The 22832-nt window shown below is 43.6% G+C and overlaps 1 protein-coding gene and 1 long non-coding RNA gene across 3 annotated transcripts; one reads left to right on the top strand and one right to left on the bottom strand.

Annotated features, from left to right (window-relative positions):
* Nucleotides 1-1831: 1831 nt before the first annotated feature.
* On the top strand, nt 1832-13967 carry LOC142666422 (uncharacterized). Of its 2 annotated transcripts, none has more exons than XR_012851681.1 (3): nt 1832-1958; nt 6168-6299; nt 13371-13967. It is a non-coding gene; the product is annotated as an uncharacterized LOC142666422 (long non-coding RNA). The 2 variants fall into 2 exon arrangements; XR_012851680.1 differs by lacking the exon at nt 1832-1958 and adding an exon at nt 2240-2437.
* Nucleotides 7918-16626, bottom strand: CNP (2'',3''-cyclic nucleotide 3'' phosphodiesterase). Its single transcript, XM_075846453.1, has 4 exons — nt 16508-16626; nt 14806-15481; nt 13244-13374; nt 7918-12290 (listed from the first exon to the last, which is right to left on the bottom strand). The coding sequence occupies exons 1-4, from the start codon at nt 16607-16609 to the stop codon at nt 11829-11831; spliced, it is 1371 nt and encodes a 456-aa protein (XP_075702568.1). The 5' UTR covers nt 16610-16626; the 3' UTR covers nt 7918-11828.
* Nucleotides 16627-22832: the final 6206 nt, after the last annotated feature.

Genomic DNA, 22832 nt, shown 5'->3' with positions numbered 1-22832 from the left:
TGGGTGCGTGAAAACCACGCATGCCGCACGGAAGCACTTCCGTGCGAACTGTGTAATTCGCGCAAGAGCTTTCAAACAATGTAAACAGAAAAGCACCACGTGCTTTTCTGTTTACAAACATCCGAACGGAGTGTCTTAGACATGAGCGAACCGAACTTTACCGGGTTCGGCCGAACTCGTTTTGACCGAACCCGGCAGGAGACAGTCACTGTGCAGGGTGCTGAAAGAGTTAAACTGGTTCAGCACCCTGGACAGTGACTTCCGATTCCAATATACGTGAACGTGTCAAAAAAAAAAAAAAGTTCTGACTTACCGATAACTCCCGGCGTCTTCCTCCAGTCTGACCTCCCGGGATGACAATTCAGTCCAAGTGACAGCTGCAGCCAATCACAAGCCAAGCACAGGCTGCAGCGGTCACATGGACTGCCGTGTCATCCAGGGCGGTGGGGCCAGATGTCAAGAGAGGCGCGTCACCAAGGCAACGGCCGGGAAGTTATCTGTAAGTATGAACCTTTTTTTTTTTTAACAGGTTACGCGATATGGTGATCGGAATGCACTGTCGAGGGTGCTGAAAGAGTTACTGCCGATCAGTTAACTCTTTCAGCACCATGGACAGTGACTGACGTCGACTAGCCTCATCTCTATGATGGCGGCTGCGCGAAAATCACGGATGACACACGGTGTAAAACCCCCTCAAAAAACAAGGGGGCACTCCCTCCGTCTGGAGAAAAAAAGGTTCAAGCTGCAGAGGCGACAAGGCTTCTTTACAGTGAGAACTGTGAATCTATGGAATAGCCTACCGCAGGAGCTGGTCACAGCAGGGACAGGAGACACCGCAGGAGCCGTCACAGCAGGGACAGTAGATGGCTTTAAAAAAGGGTTAGATAATTTCCTAGAACAAAAAAATATTAGCTCCTATGTGTAGAAATTTTTTCCTTCCCTTTTCCCTTCCCTTGGTTGAACTTGATGGACATGTGTCTTTTTTCAGCCGTACTAACTATGTAACTATGTAACGGTGCTGTCAAGTGCCTTTTGCGCACGCAAAACGCGTTTTTTGCGCGCGCAAAACGCACACGCTCGTGTAAATGAGGCCTAAATGTTTTTTTTATTTCTGCCTCTAATCAGTACTGTAGTCACTGTATGATCTGCAGCGAGATGATGGGTGGAATGATTGAGATATATATATATATATATATATATATATATATATATATAAAAGCAGAGGATTGGAGTAGCACTGTGAACAAATGCCTGACTAGGCTGGTGCAAAGCTTCAAAAATAAAGGAGTGGCCTCTCCTTATGTGTTAGATATCCAAAAAAGAGAACGTGAAGCAGCACTCAAATAAAGTGAATTTATTCATCCAACATGGAACCACAACGTTTCACCTCCTCTATGAAGGCATTTTCAAGTAGTGTGTGTTAGGAATACATACGTGTATATATAAGGGGTACAACCCAAAACAATCAGTGCAATCAATCAGTATACAACAATACAATAAAAGGATTTTTTGTCATCATACAATGATATAAAGTGACTAGTGACATAAGTATCAATGGTGCAAAAGATAAAACATGATATAACATATTGCTTTTCATAAAGTGTAATATCCTCGTGTTACAAAAAGTGTTAAAAAGTTAATTAAATATAATCAATGTAATTATTAAAAACATCAACAGCTGGCACTCACCAATCTAGAAAGAGAGGAATCATTGTAGCTGGACTCATATGTATTCTACATCCTCCATTAACAGCATGTAGAGTCTTAAACTGAGCATGCCTCTAACTAACCCACCAATTGGGTCAAAATGCACATGTGATCATGTCGTCAAGGGAACAAGGAAGCAACATCAGACGACACAGCAGGAGTCATCCATCATAATGGACGTGACTGTGTATATACACGTCACTGCCCATTCGGGTGTGAAGACGCCATCTTTAAGAAGGGAAGGCAATAAGGTAAATGGGATTCGAGATTACAATCAAGTTTAAAAGCGAAAATACGCTCCGTTTTTATTGCTTAGTCCCTCATCACACCTAGGGATATTAACGGTCAATTCGCCAATATAGCGAAAAACGTTTATGTAGATAGCTTGTGTAGGTACAGATCAAAAGAACAGTCTGTCCCTAGACACGCACTGTAACCCTCATATCCATAAGGGAACATTTACCTTATTGCCTTCCCTTCTTAAAGATGGCGTCTTCACACCCGAATGGGCAGTGACGTATATACACAGTCACGTCCATTATGACGGATGACTCATGCTGTGTCGTCTGATGTTGCTTCCTTGTTCCCTTGACGACATGATCACATGTGCATTTTGACCCAATTGGTGGGTTAGTTAGAGGCATGCTCAGTCTAAGATCCTACATGCTGTTAATGGAGGATGTAGAAGACATATGAGTCCAGCTACAATGATTCCTCTCTTTCTAGATTGGTGAGTGCCAGCTGTTGATGTTTTTAATAATTACATTGCTTATATTTAATTAACTTTTTAACACTTTTTGTAACACGAGGATATTACACTTTATGGAAAGCGTAACTACCGCCGTAGCAGCAGTAGCGGCTGCTACGGGGCCCGCGGCATGAGGGGGCCAGTGTCGCCCGCCGGCACAGGCCCCCACCATGGCCGCAGGCTCCGCTAGCAGCTGCTATAGCTGCTACAGCGGGACGCCACTGATCACTACGGCAGAGCAGGGAGGTATCTCCCCGCTCTGCCATTAAACAAAAGACATGTATCCCCTATCCACAGGGCAGGGGATACATGTGTGATCGCTGGCATTGATAGGGAGAACGGGGGACTGAAAGTCCCCTGAAGTTCTCCATCACAAACCTCGACTTCTCCGTAGAAATGAATGGAGCGCCAGTCGCGCTTGTGCGCATGCGTGACCAGCGCTCCTTTCATTTTTTTTGAGCTGCCGACACAGACGCCGGAAGTCAGAGGTTAGTCATGGAGAACTTTAGGGGACTTTCAGTCCCCCGTTCTCCCTATCGCTGCCAGCGATCACACATGTATCCCCTATCCTGTGGATAGGGGATGCATGTTATTTGTAGGACACAACAACACTGTAGGTCGCATTTTTTTGGGGGGGGGGGGGGGGGAACGCTGTATGGCTTTCCCTGCAGGGGGGGGGGCGCTGTATGGCGTTCCCTGCAGGGGGGGCGCTGTATGGCGTTACCTGCAGGGGGGCGCTGTATGGCGTTATCTACAGGGGGGCTGTATGGCGTTCCCTGCAGGGGGGGCTGTATGGTGTTCTCTACAGGGGGGCTGTATGGCGTTCTCTACAGTGGGGGCTGTATGGCATTAGCGCCATACAGCCCCCTCTGTAGAGAACGCCACACAGTCCCCCCTGTAGATAACGCCACACAGCCCCCCCTGTAGATAACGCCACACAGCCCCCCCTGTAGATAACGCCACACAGCCCCCCCTGTAGATAACGCCACACAGCCCCCCCTGTAGATAACGCCGCACAGCCCCCCCCTGTAGATAACGCCGCACAGCCCCCCCTGTAGATAACGCCACACAGCCCCCCTGTAGATAACGCCACACAGCCCCCCTGTAGATAACGCCACACAGCCCCCCTGTAGATAACGCCACACAGCCCCCCTGTAGATAACGCCACACAGCCCCCCCTGTAGATAACGCCACACAGTCCCCCCTGTAGATAACGCCACACAGTCCCCCCTGTAGATAACGCCACACAGTCCCCCCTGTAGATAACGCCGCACAGTCCCCCCTGTAGATAACGCCGCACAGTCCCCCCTGTAGATAACGCCGCACAGCCCCCCCTGTAGATAACGCCGCACAGCCCCCCCCTGTAGATAACGCCGCACAGTCCCCCCTGTAGATAACGCCACACAGCCCCCCTGTAGATAACGCCACACAGCCCCCCCTGTAGATAACGCCACACAGCCCCCCCCTGTAGATAACGCCACACAGTCCCCCCTGTAGATAACGCCACACAGTCCCCCCTGTAGATAACGCCACACAGCCCCCCCTGTAGATAACGCCACACAGCCCCCCCTGTAGATAACGCCACACAGTCCCCCCTGTAGATAACGCCACACAGTCCCCTCTGTAGATAACGCCACACAGTCCCCCTCTGTAGATATCTACAAAGGGGGCTGTATGGCCTTATCTACAGGGGGGGACTGTGTGGCGTTATCTACAGGGGGGGCTGTAAATAAAAGGCACTATCTACAAGGGGGGGGGGTTGTGTGACTCCCAGGGAAGGGGGGGCCCAGTCAAAAGTTTGCTATGGGGCCCAGTCTTTCCTAGTTACGCCCCTGGTTATATCATGTATTATCTTTTGCACCATTGATACTTATGTCACTAGTCACTTTATATCATTGTATGATGACAAAAAATCCTTTTATTGTATTGTTGTATACTGATTGATTGCACTGATTGTTTTGGGTTGTACCCCTTATATATACGTATGTATTCCTAACACACACTACTTGAAAATGCCTTCATAGAGGAGGTGAAACGTTGTGGTTCCATGTTGGATGAATAAATTCACTTTATTTGAGTGCTGCTTCACGTTCTCTTTTTTGGACATATATATATATATTTATTTATTTATTTTTTGTGAAACCGCAAGTCCCAGCATATCCTTACCATTGTTCGGGCCATGCTGGGAGCTGGAAACAATTTAGTGCAAACCTATACGTCAGGGGTTGCACTAAAGTGAGCTGTATTTGTGCTAGTGCTGTATATACGTACATAGCTTGGTACTGGAGCTCTATTTATGTACTGAGCTTGGTTCTGGTGTTGTGTATAGAACTATATTGCTTGTAAAATGTACAAATGTTTGGGGGGGGGGGGGCGCCAAATTGAATCTTTGCCCCGGGTGCTGGAAAACCTAGCTGCTCCACTGCATAAAGTGACTTCTTTACAGGGCTTGTGCACTTGCAGACAACACTATTACACATTGTGGCTTGGCTGTATGTGACATCTTTATCTGCCCATGCACTACTTGGGAAATGGTATCTCCTATTTCACCTCCATAAGGTGACTTGAATGAAGAAAAAAAATTTGCGCAGGGAATATGTACGGTGATGGTTAGAGTTCCACTTAATTCATTATTTCATAACCATGAATGGCTACAAAGACTACAGGAAAGCAATCTGCAGTAAACGTCCTGTAAACAGTTGCTTGCTGCTGACGCGCTCCGTAGTTTCCGCTCCAGTCTTGCACACCTGCTCCTCTATTTTTGTCTTGGCTTTAGTTTAGTTTCCTCAGAGAGAAGTGTGACACGACGGCACCGACTGTAGGTGGGTCACATGTGGAATCCTTAGTTGGCAAAGTTTTCTTTATAGAAAAGTTCCCATTGACTTGAATAGAGGGACATTACATCAAGCATTGCGTTTGACCTATAATTTATCTACTATATATATATATATATATATATATATATATATATATATATATACATACTGTTCTGAATTTTTTTTTATTTCCATAACTGATATAAATAACGTACATTTTATTGTATGTCATAATTGCAGCTATGCAATATGTATATTTTTTGTGTTTTTAAATGCTTTGAACATTTATTTTTTTTAAGAAATTGTTTACCTTCACAGGGTCTAATAGGCATATAATCATGGCAGACCTGGGGGGGGAGGGGACTTTTGTAAGTCCCCTGCTTACCAATGCAACCTTTCAGCACCACAAAAGCACACCTGCATCGTGAGGTCCTCGTCGTCCCCATTACATACATTTATGGAACTGTGCAGAAAGTACAGCCCGCCTGCTTAATATGCAGTGTGGTTTAACTGGATTTGATAAATGACTACTTTTGTCTAAAAACAGTGCCACCCCATCCATAGGTTGTGTGTGGTATTGCAGTTCAGACTCATTCACTTCAATGGACAAGTGTGGCGCGGTTTCCAGGAAAAAGTGGCCATGTGTTCTTTTAAGTTGTCTGTTTTTCCCCCAGGATCATCACCACTTTTGTCAATGGGCAGTGTCTGGTACTACAGATGAACTGCAATACGAGGCACAGCCTATTGAAACATGTGGTGTTGTTTTTAGAAAATAAAGTTGTTTTTTTCCCTAATACCGGACTATCCCTCTGACACGCTTAATACAAACTCTTTCAAATGTTAAGATTCCTACTGTATAATTTAACTCTACCCACCATGTTATTATTGTACATTAGGTTGCCGCTAGAGATTACCACTTTCGAAGGCCACTCATACCTATGACTGGAAGCTGCATGTCAGATGTCAGGAGTCCACCAGGTATAAGGGGAAGATTTTCAGATGTATACTAGTTCCATCGGTGGACCCAGGTAACTGGCGAGCAGGAATTATAAACCACTGACACCGCATTGCCAAAGGCAACAAAAATAGCCCCTTTTCCCAGATTCCTACGGTTTATTTTATATACAATTAAAATCTTTATATATATATATTATTGAATAAAAGTTAGATTTTAGTTCTATATAAAATGAATAGTAGATACCGGGGGGGGGGGGAAAGGTCTATAAGGTTGCTTTTTCCCAGAACAGCACCACTCTTGTCCAAGTGTTGTGTATGGTATTGCAGCGCAGCCTCAAAGTCAAACACTTTGATCCAGGGTCTCTGGATTCCATCATGGTCCTGAGAAATAACCTCCTGCGTTTTTTTTACGTGTTATTTCTAAATTGTGCGACTTATCCGCCCAACAATCTTGTCTCCAAACTGCATCTATTCTTTAAGACGTATTAAACCTTTGAGTGATTGCGGTTTCTCACCATCCACCGATCTACAATTTATGGAATCTTGATTTTGGTATACGTGTGACCAATCTGGAGAAGTTCTTGTAAAAAAAAAAAAACTTTAATAGGAAAGTTACGTCTTCAGTTACCTTGAAATTTATACTCAATGTCATGCCGTCAGATAAAGAGGATTTATTTTTCTAACAGCGAAGTGATAACATGTTGAAACATTCGTAGGCAGCTGCATAATCTGCCACAGCTCCTGCCTACAACCACCGCTACATAGAAATACGCACTTTCCACTGACTCAAACGCTTGTCTATGAATGGAACATTACATATCAGTCTAATCATAAATAGAAATTGTGTAGATGATTGTTCAGGGATGCGTGCAAATCGCTTCACTGCTATAAAAAACATCTATAATGTCAATTCTGTCCCTGAGTGCCAGTTTTGCATCTTAAATTGTAATGTAGACTTGATGACCCCCTTGAACGTATGTGCACATTAGTCATGGAATAAATATTTTTCTAGCATCTGTTGGTGGATTTCTACATTGATTCTTCTATTTTTTCAAGAGCTGCTTTCTCTAATAGGCATATAACCATGGCAGACCTGGGGGCTTTTGTTACAGCCACCATGGCAACTCACCACCACCTCGCAATCGCACCTGCAGCATCATACCAGCTACATACATTTGCCACATGAGCAACTTTCTCTAATAGGCTTCTTGTGGAGCTGCAAGTTCAGAGCTCAGTGGGTGTTCCCTGCGAAGCAGATTTCTCCCTCCCTCTTAATGCTCCACCCTCGCTCTTTCACGTTGAGATGGAAGATTAAACAAATATCCGAGGCTTTTTTTTTTTTGTGTAGATATACCGGCTGTATATGATTTACCCCTCCGTGATCGTAGTAAAGTTGATGCCTATTTTGTTTTTATATGTCCTTGTGTACATACACACCATTAGTTATTTGACAAAGCGTTACACAGCAATTCACACAGCAAATAACTTTTTCTTTTTTTATTAAACAACTTGGTAATATTTAGAAGACATTTAATTATTTCAAATTTTTTTTTCTGTCAAATACATTAGAATTAACAGGTTATTTAACAGTCTTAAGACAATAACTAAACAATAAGCTGAAGAAAAAAATTCACAAGGGTATAAAGAATTGAGTCAAGTCTATTAGCAATAGGAAATTCCAACAATGTCTTGTGAATAATAAAAATAGGTTTATTTAATGTATAGCTGTATTTTATGACCAGTAGATGGCTACCAGTTTTGGAGCGACGTCAGGTCATTAACAAGGCACCAATGATATCGATGAGGAATACATGTATCCGGTCTCAATCATCTGCTATTGCCCTAAAAGCATGCATTTTCATTCACTCCACATCTGCATACAATTTTGGCGGCCCAACTGTGTGCATGAAATAAGTACATTATAAATATAGCCATACCAAGTTAACATATAAGATTAAGGTGAGTAGGACTTGGTTCTGCAGCACCCAACAAACCCTACTTTCAAAGCATTTACATCCCACACCTCCATCCAATAATGAATTCTCCGGAACTAGTGGTTGCTGACATATAAGGGTACTCTCCAAATCCTACTCCGAGAGCCATGGTTTCCATATCTTGCACTGATGATGGCTAATAAGCCCGAAACAGTTGTATGCAAATTGGAATATTTTAGATTGACAATCTATGTAATAATATGCTGCATTGCGGTGTTTCTAAAAGCACACAAATTAGGACATTGCATTTGGTTTACCATCTAGGCCAGGGCTAACCCTACACTCTTTGTAGAGCTACGGATTGATTTTTAACTATTGAGTGACAGCTGCATTCCAAGATTGCATGCAACACAATGTATTAATTTGGACTGCAGCTGTCACTCAATAGTTAAAATCAACCAGTAGCTCTACAAAAAGTCTAGGGTTGGCCTTACCTTAGAAGCTCAACGTACTAAAGGAAAGTAAAGGAATACTTGTAATAAATAAGTAGCAGAGCACAACACCAAAAAAATAAAATAAATACTAATTAAAGCAAAAATTGCTTTTTTTTTGGGCTGATGTGGGAACCAGGTATAGGTTTTGCCTACAGAAGGCAATGCAAACCTCTGCCTTATGATGATCATGTACGTACAGCCACCTATCGCTTCCCTAGACGAGGAAGGGTATGGAGCGACCATTAAAGTGTCCAATTGTGGCATTTTTTTTTACTAGGCTGGCAGCCTAACAAAATACGTTGTCAATGCAGAAGGTCTTGCATAGTTTAACATGATCGACGTGAACAAGTTTGCATGACCTCTGCCCACCGCAAACGAATGGTGATTTTAAGGGATTAATACAGTTTACTAAATCTTAAGTATTTAACTTCAGTTTAGAAAGTTGTGTAGTTCTGAGAGTTACTGAACAAACAAAATGCTGCATGAACTAAAACAAAATGAATTGAATAAATATTTAGTGAAGAATTATTCAGCGGGGGGCCTACATCTCACCCCGAATCAGATATATCTTATTAGCTTAAGGAGCGTCGATAAAGAAATGAATGGGACTATGAAGCAGGAATGACCCAACATCTGGTTGGCCACATGGGCTTGAGCACGTTAATTTGCATCTCACATTCTAAACTTTTGGTACTTGCTAATCTTCTAGATGCCCTTATTTAATGGGGTATGTTTTGTGGCAGAACCCATTAAGGCAATCCTCATGAATACGAGGCATAGTTTTAATTCCATCATTGGTTATGATCAAGTTAGTTAATACACAGTACAGCCCTTAAAATTGCTGCCTCGTCTGACCCTAGTTGACAGGTTCACCCAAACCCAACCTTTTAGTTAGTTATAGTTACTATCTGAATTCAGAACAAATTATACTTCATTCGGATGGGCTTTACTACTACATTACCTTAACTCAGTTATTTAAACCTCGACAACCCCCATAAGTTACTGAATTGACAATATGTAGTGCTCTAACTCACCAATGTTTACATTTAGCCCAATATTCTGCCCTCAGGCATCACGACTGAGGGAAGGTAGGTTTGACTGGGGATGGGGTGATGCCTAAAGGGGTTGTCCAGGATTATAACAGCGCCACTTTTGTCCATGGGCTGTGTCTGGTATTGCAGGTCAGCTTCATTCACCCAAATAGAGCTGATCTGCAGTACCAGTGGTGTTTTGGATAGCGGTTTACCCAATAAAGGTCTCCCCTACGGGAAATTGCTGAGTGTGAATGTATTTTGCCATAGGGAGCGTGGCTGCCAATCTCACAGGGAAACGATTGTGCATGTTACAATCCTGTATGCTCCAGCCTTGTTTCCACCACCCTGACAGTAGATATCGGGGGGCAGATGGGCTGCCCCCACCGATATTAGATCGACCTAATGTGTATGATCAGCATTAGATCTACCGGAAAAAGTGTTTCACTACAATTGTCACCCCATTCCACAAGTAGGTCTTTTTAAGTTACATGTCAATTCCTATGGTAGAGAAAGGTGACGATCGATCAGCAATCAAATGTTATTTACCTTATAAGAAGTGATGCACATGAAGGAATATAATAAGAGAGCCAGGTCATTTATAAAGGATCATTTTAATTTTGTTAAATGGAAAATTCAGGGAAAACGATCTTCTGGTATATCAGGTTGATGTGATATTACATTCGTGCCTAATCCTGTCCTACCTCTGGTTACCAGCATAAAGTCGCTCCAGAGACCATTTAAAGAGGAGCCGTCACCTCTCCTGACATTACCGTTTTAGGAAATACTTGTATTCCCCATGAAATAACAATTCTTGAACATTTTTTCTTAGAACTCTGTGTTGTTCCTCTGTTATTCCTCCTGAATAAACCACCAACTGGATGTTACCATTAATATTATCAATGAGGCGTGTCCCTACCTAGCGCCACACTGTCCAATCAATAATGAGTGTCAGACTGTTTAAGGACACGCCCTATTGACAAGAGGAATGGGAAAGCCCTGTTAATTTTTTCACACATTTCCAGGAGGACAAACTGAGGAATGGCACAATACTAAGTGCTAATAAAACGGGGGAATACAAGTGTTTACTAAAATAGATGTTAGGAGAGTGGACAGGCCTTTTTAAACCCCTATGGCACTACTCAGAACCAACTAAACGGCCCTTTGCTTTTCAGACCCATTTAAGCCTCTCTACGGTGTAAGCAGAAGATCATTTTCACTGGATTTCCCCCTTACGTTCTTATCTTTGCCTGACATACAAGGCATTTCAAACGATCAAGTAGAACAATTTTTTCTTAACATAAGCATTAAAGATAAGCAAAGACAGCTAGAAGTGTGAACTATTCTACATATCTGCATCTACCCATCTTGGAAATATACGATTTTGGATAGATTTGATGTCATTGGGAGGGACCTGTATCATTTTATTTGGCTACTCATTGAAGTACAGCCTCGAACATTTTATAGGTTTCATCAATGTTGTGGAATTGCTAAGTATTACTATCTAATAAGCTCTATGTAGCCATTTTTAACCATGTTTCAGACAAACGTACAAGATTTAAAGCCCATTTCTATTTGCTACAATGTGTCTCTTCCAAGCCACCCTCTTAGTACAGATAGCACAAAGCTTACAATATTTCCTATTCCCACACATTCTCCCTTAATCTGGCTGTTTTTCATCCTGAAACTGCCGGATTCATTGTGCTTTATCCTTCTGGCTGTATGGTAAGGGCCTAAAACAAGCTTATGTAGCATGGCGAAGCTGGGTATTATATAGCACATAGAACTTCCTGTGACTACTACAGGTCAGAAATAGTTGGTCACCCAGACAGGAAGTCGTAAGTAACATCTACTATAAAATACTCTAAGGGGGAACTTCAAGCAGAGAAATACCAATGCTGCATCTATGTAATTCTATGTAAAGGTATTTAATACTATTTAACCTATATGTAAGCAGTACTTGAAGTGGAGTTAGGCTTTAAGTACTATATGAGAAAGCAAGTGCAAAAACACTATTATAGTGCCATCCTTTCATTTGCATAGGATGCAGGATCTATATTAAAAAAAAATAAAAAAAGGGCCCTTTCGAAAACTTTAAAAAGTTTGATGTTGGTCAGGTTCAACTATATTGTTGTCACCACTCACATGATTTGACATTGGCTAAAAATACCCTTTTTGCTGCTCCTTAAAGGCACATTGACACCAGGTTTCCCATAGTAACCTGAAAAAATGGACTTCACTTCTATCTTTCTGGACAGGTTTAGCATCCACATACCATTTTCATAGTAAGAGACGTTACCAGCGACTGATCCGGCCAACTCTCCCAAGCTCTCCAATGCTTTCCCTGATTGCTTCAATTTTACAAACTCCAGAAGGTCAATACCCGTTTGAACATCCTGCACCTCAGTTGCGGTGCCCAGAGTGACATGGGCACGACTGCCCCTGGGTAAGGTATCCGTGGGCATCACTTCTTTCTCAGCATCTAGGGGCCATAGCAGCAACTGATCTGCTGTGAGTTCTACTTGTGCACCGAATGTTCTGGGGGTGGCGAACAAAGCGGAGATGTGGAGGGTGTAACCCTTGGAGTAACCCTTCTTCACAGCCTGTAAATAGAATGTGAAGGAGACAATAGACTTAGTAGAGTCCAATACCAGATACTCCTGGACATGTTCAAAAAAAAAATGAACCAGAAAACAATGCAGAGTGGAAAGGTTTTAAAGGGAACCTGTTACAAACATTTACCCCATAAAACAGCAGTAGCTTTTAGTAGTAGTTGCTGTAAACAGTATACCAGGCTTAAAACAGCAGTAGCTTTTAGTAGTAGTTGCTGTAAACAGTATACCAGGCTTTATTCTTTTTGTAAAATCGTCAATGTACCTGTGTAATTTGCCCGCTATGGAAATGAAATGTGGCAATGCTGGTGACACATGCTGTAACAGGTGGATACGCAGAATCGTGACCTCACCTCCCAACACGTATCCCACAGTAAAGCCAGAGGGGCGTTGTGAAGCCAGACACGATTCTGCTCATGCGCTGGATGGTACGCTGAGATTATCAGTGCGTAGGCAGGCGGGAGGGGGTTAATTGTGCCGGTCAGGTGAACGCCAGACTCATTTCAAGCTAAAAAAAAAAAAACACCAGCGGACTCATCTGTTCATTAACATACATCGTAGGAAAAAGTTCGGGGACAGGGACTCTTTCATTTACACATACACTTTCAGACAGGTTCCTGTTAAGCTGGTCATACACACAAGATAGCACTTGGCTATCTTTTCCAACCTCTCTATAAACATTCATGCTTGGCCTAGCATTAGTTTGGGCAGAAGGAAAATAAACCACTGCCAGACACCTCTTAATTGAAATCTAGCATGTCCAATAACCCCCACACAAATCTACTTTCAGGAGTCCACCCATACACATAAGATTGACGACAATTCCCAACTAAAATCAGCGAGTTCCGACAACTTTGATCCAACGTATATGGCTAGCTTAAAGCTTTGACCGTTCAAGATTAGGATATGTAATTTGTGGTTACTTATTGTAAAACATAACTCACCTCTTGGTGTGCATATTCTTCTGACCCCAAAACCTTCCCATAATCAGTGAACTTTGCCGTGCAATGTAGAATGTTGGGAGATTTGGCAAAATATTTCAGCAGATCCAATTTTTGTTTGTCTTCGTAGCCATCTGAGGAAGAAAAGTATGGAAAATAAGGACATATACTAAAAGGATCCCGTCTCCTACACTTCCAGGAGCTACCACCTAAAGCAAACTCACTGGTCTGCAATGGAAACATCTTGTTCTGTAATGCCTGCACCTTCATAATAGAGCAATGCTGCTATATTCCTTGTAGAGGACACATAGGAGGAAAACAAGGAGGTGCACTTCAAAAATGAGCCGAACGTAGAACCACTTGAAAGATTTTTAAGGGCAACAAGGTAAAAACATTACCATTCTCTGTGAGGGCACTGAAAAGTTTCCATAACTCCCATTCTCCAATGAAGAGTGAGCCACACATAACCATTTCTCTATTGAGAAGGAGAATGGGACCCATACTGATCTGTTTATTGAATTATTCCTTTAAGTGGGTATTCGGTGATTACAAAAAAAGGGTCTGCCTTATTTTTCAGAAACCGCGCCACACTTGACAAATGGCCTGTTTCTGCTATTGCAGTATTCACTTAAATGGAGCTGGGCCGTCATACCAGACACAGCCTAGGAGCAAGAGTGGCACTGTTTCAGAGAATAAAAAAAAAAAAAAAAGGACGACCCTTTTTTTTCTCATCTCAGATCACCACTTTGTCATAATTTTATGATATGTGTAACATTCCCCTTCTAGTCCAGCCATTACTCAAGGACGGCAGTTATTTCGCCTCACTGTTCAGATTGAATTTTATTTTACATTTTTTAAGTTATCGATAGACTTGTGACGGTTTCCAACTTGGGAAACTATGTACATTATAATATTTTCAGCAAATAAAATACAACTTGAAATAAGAAATGGGGACTTTGTTCTGTATGGACTCTCAAAGTTTGGCCTGTGGTCACAGGACTAAAAAGAGGAGAACAATATTATTCCAGCTGTCTATTTTTGCAGGATGGTTTGGCCACAACTTCACCCAAAAGCCCATTCATAGATATTTCAAAGCTGTCTAAACTTCATTGAATGTCAATCTAAATAATTACACAATTGCTGCATTCTATGTAAGGCTCTGTTCACATCTGCGTTGGGGTCCCGTTCTGACATTCCTTCAGAGCTTCCCATCAGAACGGGACCCTGAAGGGACACAAATGGAAACCAGAGGTTTCCGTTTCCATCTCCATTGATTTCAATGGTGACGGATCCAGTGCCCATGGTTTCCGTTTGTCACTTTTGTACACCAGATCCGTCGTTTTGCCGGAAGCCTTAGCGTATTCGACTACACTTTCAATGGTGATGGAAACTGAAACCTCTGGTTTCCATTTGTGTCCGTTCAGGGTCCAGTTCTAACGGAAAGCTCTGACGGAAAGCTCAGACGGAACGTCAGAGCGGGACCACAACGCAGATGTGAACAGAGCCTAACTTTGTTAAATCAGAAGAAACAAAACAAACAAAAAAAGTACAACAGTATCACATACATGCTTGAAGCCTCTTCTTAAAGGCTTTGAGGTTAGCCAGCTGCTCCAGGAATTCATGGCTGGTCTTTCTCAGGAAATCCTCATCCCGCTTTGCAAGGAACCATCCAAAGTACAGAGGAAGGAGGTCCTTCTCCAGTGTGGGCTTCAGGTTCTTCAGCTCCTCCAAGGATAGCTTCCAATGGTTTCGGTCTTTTAACTGGGCGCAGTCGTGTCTCCATGGTGTCTTAGGTTCCAGGATAACTACAGCAAAATTATATGTGTTGGCCATATCAAAAAGCTTATCAAGTCGTTCCCGATCATGGTGGGTGTCATCAAGGATGACCAAACTAGCTTCACGTTTTTCAAAGCAAGTTGTTAACTCCATATCAAGTTTAGTGTAATCTCCTCCACTGGAGCCCCTCACCACCGGCTTGATGTCATATAGGTCAGCAGAGATCAGACGAGAGGTGACCTTGTATTTTTGTTCAATATCTTTTGCTAGGGTGGACTTACCACTCCCAGGAAGACCCCTCAAAAGTAGTAATATTTTGGAATCTCTAACTGTAGCCACAGTGTGATCATCCACTAAAAGTGGGGGCTTCTGCCCTTCTGGGTGATCTTTTGAGGCTTGTGAGGACATCCTACGGTGGAGAACCTTGGCTGTTCCTGGTTTAAACCTATTCAAATTGGATCCAACCTAAGGAGAATAATATATAAATTTGTTAAAAATTACTAATTGTTGGATATGTGATCAAATATGTGCTTTGCCTATATATAAAATAGCTGAATAGGACGTTTAGCCTCCGACCACTATATGAATTGAAGGCAGAGGAAGGTAATCAGCCCTGCTTAGTAAAGTGCCCATTGTTCAGCCTGATGACCCAACCAACAGCTCCCCCTATAAACAAAACATAAGTGTAGATTGTAAGCCCAGAACACAATATTCAATACCATTCACTGCTACCCACTGACATCTCCACCCAAACTAACAGGCTGCCCATTGTCAGGAGAATTAACACTTTGTCTTCCTGTTGTGACAACGGGGAAGAAACCAAGTCCATCATGAGATTCGTCCCAATTATGATTGGAGAACGACAAAAGTCTGGACTTTCCCATAAATAAAATGCTATGTGATGTCAGACTATGCAGAAAATACATAATAAAAGAAATCCACACAACTGAACCCCAATATCTCTGGGTGAAACCACAAAAGATTGTGAGCCCCATTGTGGTCTGGTGCAGGACGGGTGTGACTGATGAGAATAAACACATTAGACTATGCAGAGTTTGACAACTGATATACAGGAATAAAGACAAGTACCACTGATACTCCTAATACAGACAGTACTGCCCTCCTCAACACACAGGCATCAGTGCAGGTGGCAGGCTGCCCTCCTCTACACACAGGCAGGTGGCAGGCTGCCCTCAACACACAGGCACCAGTGCGTGAGCCAATCGTATTAGGACATTTGCCACTTTTCCCCCCAATACACAGGCATCAGTGGACATGCCATTCTTCTCCTAATATATATATATATAATCTTCACACGTGTCACTTTCCCCGCTCCCGTTGCTATAAAAAGTCCACACGGCCAGGGATCAGGGCAGCAGCCACTACACTCGCCTCTTCCTGTCCCCTAGTACAGATGACGCGCCAACTCCAGAAAGCTGCAGCCCGCACTACCAGGCCCGGGGGCGCTACACGGGGCAGACAACGTCCTACCTTCCAGCAGGTGCCGCCGATAAGCTGCCTCAGCGTGGTGTGAAGTCCGTGTGACGGGCACAGCAAGTGTGGAAGACTGAAGAGATGCAGGGAGGCGGCCATAGATGTGGTGTGCCCCGCCCTCCACTGTGGACACGCCCCTACCATCAGCCACACCCACTCCATAGATGTGTTTACTGGGCCCACAATGCCTTATTATCATCATACACAGCGGAGATAGAGAGACATGACATGACATTAGATAGAGATAGCCATGACATTAGATAGATCGCTTTTAGATGGTTGTAATCCGCTGCTTTTTACTAGTCCTGTATTAGTACAATTTCTGAATCATTTCTATTATTCCCTTTCCTCCAGCACCTCCTATTCTTGCATTGCTGCTACTACTTCTATATTATTATTTCTAGACCTGACTTACAATTTCATGACACCTATTGCAGCCCAACTCTTACTAATCCTGCGTCACCACTTCTACCTCACCATTCCTGTTCCTGTGTTCCCTCTACTATTACATACCTGCCTATGTTCCATTATACAAGTATTGGCTTTTCATCTTTTCTTATATAATGGGTGTAACATTGGCTCTGGACTTATTGTCAGGCGTGGGTTAAGGATTCAGACATGCTGTGCCTTCAGGTTCCTGAGGTGTAAGCCTGGTATAGCACATAGTCAGTCAGGGGGTCATGTACTGGGTGCAGACAGGGCCAGTTTTAGGCCTCATTTACACGAGCGTGTGCGTTTTGCGCACGCAAAAAAACGCTGCGTTTTGCGTGCGCAAAAGGCAATTGACAGCTCCGTGTGTCATCCGTGTATGATGCGCGGCTGCGTGATTTTCGCGCAGCCGCCATCATAGAGATGAGGTAGTCGACGCCCGTCACTGTCCAAGGTGCTGAAAGAGCTAACTGATCGGCAGTAACTCTTTCAGCACCCTCGACAGTGAATGCCGATCACAATCTACACCAACCTGTGAATAAAAAAAGACGTTCACACTTACCATGAACTTCCTGCTTCCTCCAGTCCGGTCTCCCGGCCGTTGCCTTGGTGACGCGTCCCTCTCTTGTCATCCGGCCCCACCTCCCAGGATGACGCGGCAGGCCATGAGACCGCTGCAGCCTGTGATTGGCTGCAGCCTGTGCTTGGCCTGTGATTGGCTGCAGCTGTCACTTGGCCTGAATTGTCATCCCGGGAGGTCGGACTGGAGGAAGAAGCCGGGAGTTATCGGTAAGTCAGAACTTCTTTTTTTTTTTACACGTATATGTATATTGTGATCGAAAGTCACTGTCCATGGTGCTGAAACAGTTTAAGTCTTTCAGCACCGTGGGCAGTGACTGTCTCCTGACGTCGCGTACCCGAACATTTTTTGCCGGGTTCGGTTAAAACGAGTTCGGCCGAACCCGGTGAAGTTCGGTGCGCTCATCTCTAATTTGACACTCCGTTTGGATGTTTGTAACCAGAAAAGCACGTGGTGCTTTTCTGTTTACATTCATCCTTTTGACAGCTCTTGCGTGATTTTCGCTCATGCAACGCAGGACCGTCAGTGTGGCATGCGTTGTTTTCACGCACCCATTGAAGTCAATGGGTGCGTGTTGCGTGAAAAACGCAAGAATATAGAACATGTCGTGAGTTTTACGCAACGCACTCACGCTGCGCAAAATTCACGCATCGTCTAAACAGCCCCATAGACTATTATAGGTGCGTACGACACGCGTGAAAAGCACGCGCGTATAATACGCTCGTGTAAATGAGGCCTTAGACAAAGTGCGGCCCTGGGCAAAGTTAAAAGTGGGGCCCCAAATGCTAAATAAGTCAATTCAGAAGGCGATGCACAGAGAACCGCATCGCTGATTTCTATCACGTCCAGGAGTGTTGTATGACCCAAAGCATATGTCCCCCCTCTCACACAAAAACATTATCTATATACATAGTTATTAAATCATACCACTATACCAGATGAAATATTACCTGCATACTGTTACTGAACACAACTTATTATAAGAGCAATATTACCAATCACAATACATTATAAGGTCCACATACCGCCACACCATAACCACATAGTGACTGAATAATACAACCACACCATAACCACATAGTCACTGAATAATGCAATCACACCATAACCACATAGTGACTGAATAATACCCCCATACTCTTACTGAATAATACCACCACACCATAACCACATAGTGACTGAATAATATCTCCATACAGTTACTGAATAATACTGCCACACCATAACCACATAGTGACTGAATAATACCCCCATACTGTTACTAAATAATACCCCCACACCATAACCACATAGTGACTGAATAATACCCCCATACAGTTACTGAATAATACCGCCACACCATAACCACATAGTGACTGAATAATACACCCATACGGTTACTGAATAATACCGCCACACCATAACCACATAGTGACTGAATAATACACCCATACGGTTACTGAATAATACCACCACACCATAACCACATAGTGACTGAATAATACACCCATACGGTTACTGAATAATACCACCACACCATAACCACATAGTATTATTCAGTAACAGTATGGGGGTATTATTCAGTCACTATCATATCATGACCACATAGTCACTGAATAATACCACAACACCATAACCACATAGTGACTGAATAATACCCCCATACTGCTGCTGAATAATACTGCCACACCATAACCAGTGATTGAATAATATCCCCATACGGTTACTCAACACAACTCACTATTATAAGACCAATATTACCAATAATAACACAATATAAGGTCCAAATAATACCGCCACACCATAACCAGAAAGTGACTGAATAATACCCACATACTGTTACTGAATAATACCTCCACACCATATCCACAGTGACTCAATAATACTCCCGTATGGTTACTGAATAATACCGCCACCCCATAGCCACAGTGACTGAATAATCCCACCATACGGTTACTAAATAAAAAAACACTACAAAAGACCAATCTTCCTACCATATAGTGATCATATAGTGGTAGATGCCAGTTATACACAGGAGCTCTGCAGACCATTTAAGTGTTTACTGCACATTTATATCCAGTGACTCACAAGTGATGTCTTCTCTGATTAGAGTCGTTCACTTTTCCTTTTTTTCTCCAACAAGCCTAGACCACTGTGACTACTTATTCCAGCCACGACTCGTCTCTGCAGAATTTGACACAGAAATATGTTGGTTTCTCGTTTTTCCAGCACCCTCCACACCTATACCCCATCCTCTAAATAAATTCGTAATCCACAGTGCCCCAGATGGTGATAATGATCTATCAGAGCTCAACACAATAAAAGTGCCCCTTCAGTAACCGTGCCACCTTTGTGCCACCACAGTAATAATGCCCCCTGTAGATAGCACCACACACAGCCCTACCCCCTTGTATAAAGTGCCATACAGCCACCCCTAGTAATTCCACACAGCCCCCCATTTAGTAGATAATACCACACAACCCCCCTTTTAGTGCCACACAGCCCCCTTTTATATAGTGCCACACAGCCCCCCCCCTTACATAGTGCCATACAGACCTTGTATAGTGTCACACAGCCCCCCCCTTGTATAGTCACACAGCCACCCCCTTTGTATATAGTGCCACAGTGCCCTTGTTTATAGTGCCACACAGCACCCCTCTCCCTTGTAGATAGTGCCACAGCCCACCTCATTTGTATATAGTGCCACACAGCCCCACTCCCTTGTATATAGTGCCACACAGCTTCTTCCTCCCCTTATATATAGAGGCACACAGCCCCCTCTGCCTTGTATATATTGCCACACAGCCCGCTCTCCCTCGTATAGTGCTATACAGCCTCCCCTTGCATATAGTGACACAGCCCCACTCACTTGTAAATAGTGCCACACAGCTTCTTCCTCCCCTTATATATAGTAGCACACGGCACCCCTTGTATATAGAGGCACACAGCCCCCTCTCCCTTGTATATATTGCCACACAGCCCTCCCTTGTTTATAGTCCCACAGCCCCCCCACTTGTATAGTGACACAGCCCCAACCCCTTGTATATAGTGACACACAGCCCCAACCCCTTGTATATAGTGACACACAACTCCCCTCTCCGATTGTATATAGTGCCACACAGCCCCCAAAAAAATAAAAAATTCAATTGTACTTACCTTGCCCCGTTCTCACGACGGAGTACTTCACAGCCTCTGGGTGTGACCCTTGCGCAGGCCAGCGTGATGCAGGGAGGTCATTACGGCGGCCTGCGCAGGGATTCTTTCCAGCGCCTCATAGGCTGCGGGCCTAACATGGCCTAGAGCCTATAGTATTCAATTGTAACTGCATCCTGAGGATGCAGATACAAGTGAATGTGGCTGTCGCTAGCACCAGGGCCCTCTCCGGTGCTAGTGACGCCACCAGTCATGAGGGGGCCCGTGTCACCCGGCCTATAAATGTTGTGTTGGGCAGCATGGGCCCCCTCATGCCGCAGGCTCTGCAGCAGCCACTATGGCTGCTATAGTGGGCAGAGGGCCCGAAGTGGATGTGGGCCATGGGAAATTGCCCAGTTTGCCCCCCTAACACCCTAGGTGCAGATAGAGAGTGTAGGTGCCCTCTGTACTATAACCTGCCAATTATTAGTAGTATTTGTATTTATCTCAGTCTGTCCCAAATAATTTGGTTTCTTATATATATATATATATATATATATATATATATATATTTTTTTTTATTTTTTTTATTTTTTTTTTTTATCCAGACTTATATACCCCTTTAGGCTGGAGTCACACATGTAGCTTTTGATGCAGGGTTTGAGCCAAGGTCAGGAGTGGATCTAAAAAATGAGAAGTATAAAGGAAGAACTTACTTTGGATCTACTTCTGGCTTTGGGTCAAAAACGGCATCAAAAACTACATGTGTGATTTCAGCCGTTTAGAAGTTCTATAGTTTTCACAGATAAGTTTAAGTGCTGGACTGGGGAGCCACAGGGGCCCATCCTCCATTCATACAGAACCTGTCCACGTCCACTTTTAAGTTCATTGTAATCTTTGTTGTTCATTCCACACACTGCACATATCAACTGTCCATACACAAATATAGATATATGTCGGCCGAAACTGCAGATTTTGGCTGGACCGCCCGAAATTGAATTGTAGGTCAACGTCCTTACTCTACCCGAACTGCAGTTGTTGTGGGAGAGAAGGGATGAGCAGGTTGAATTTTAAGGCCTCAAGCACACAATCGTAACCATGTGCACGGCCGTGATTTTCGGACGGCCGTGGAGTGTCACCCGAGTGGACTTATCAGTTATTTTTGCAGTCCAGGCTCTTGGGCCATGCACAATCCGTGGAAACCAGTCGTGTGCATGGGCCCATTGAAATGAATGGGGCCGCAATTCACCCTCAGATTTGCGGGTGCATTCCGGCCGCAAAAATACATTTGTGTGCATGGAGCCCAACATGCCTGATCCAGTTGTTTGTCAGCAGATAAACCAGAGGAGCCTGACAGCTGTTTTTTCTCCTCTCCCTATTAAAAACACTCGAGCGTGTTTGGGAAGTCGGGAGAAATAGCTTTCAGTTAATCAATCGTTTGGCAGCTGTCTAAAGTGAATAGCCAGCTTAAGGCTCAATACACACGATGCGTATAACGCACGATTTTGCCACACGTCTTTGCGTGCAGCAAAACCGCAGCAAAGAAAACTGGATTTCAGGAAATCTCATGTCCACGCTGCAGTTTGTTTTTTTTGCACGTAAATTGACCTGCGATGCATATTTGACAATCCGCAGTATGTCAATTGTATCTGTCTAGTTGTAAGGAAAAACGCACCAAAACCCACAGCACGAAAGGCACCGATTACATTAAAAATGGAAAAACCGCACTGAAAAACACACGATTAGGTATGTTTTTGATGCATATTTTCTGCAGCAAAATACACAATGTGTGCATGTAGCCTAAAAGGTTGTTTGTAAATCAACCAATGAGAAAAAGTCCCTATTGGCAAATGATTGGCCCGTTTATATAAAGGGGCCACTATTGCCTCAGAGCCTCGGCCACTGATAGACCAGTCCGACCCTGTATATATCTGGATGTGAAAAGTTCTCCAAATCTGTGCCAATCATTCTGCTAAAATTTACCTGCCAAGCTCCTGAGGAGCACTGCCGCAGAAACCAGTGTTTACCTACACACATCCATACAGAGGAAGACGGGCATACATACGGGTACCTGAGCTGGCTGAATATATAAGACCACTTCAGCAGCAAGTCTTAATAAGAACCTATTTGGGTATACAACTATAGGAGGAATGATCTCACTGTTCTATAATGGGGTAGGTGTATCCTAGGTAAACCCAACAA

The sequence above is a fragment of the Rhinoderma darwinii genome, chromosome 13 (assembly GCF_050947455.1).
Source record: "Rhinoderma darwinii isolate aRhiDar2 chromosome 13, aRhiDar2.hap1, whole genome shotgun sequence".
In the NCBI taxonomy this organism is placed as follows: domain Eukaryota; kingdom Metazoa; phylum Chordata; class Amphibia; order Anura; family Rhinodermatidae; genus Rhinoderma; species Rhinoderma darwinii.
This window is presented reverse-complemented; position numbering and strand designations above follow the sequence as displayed.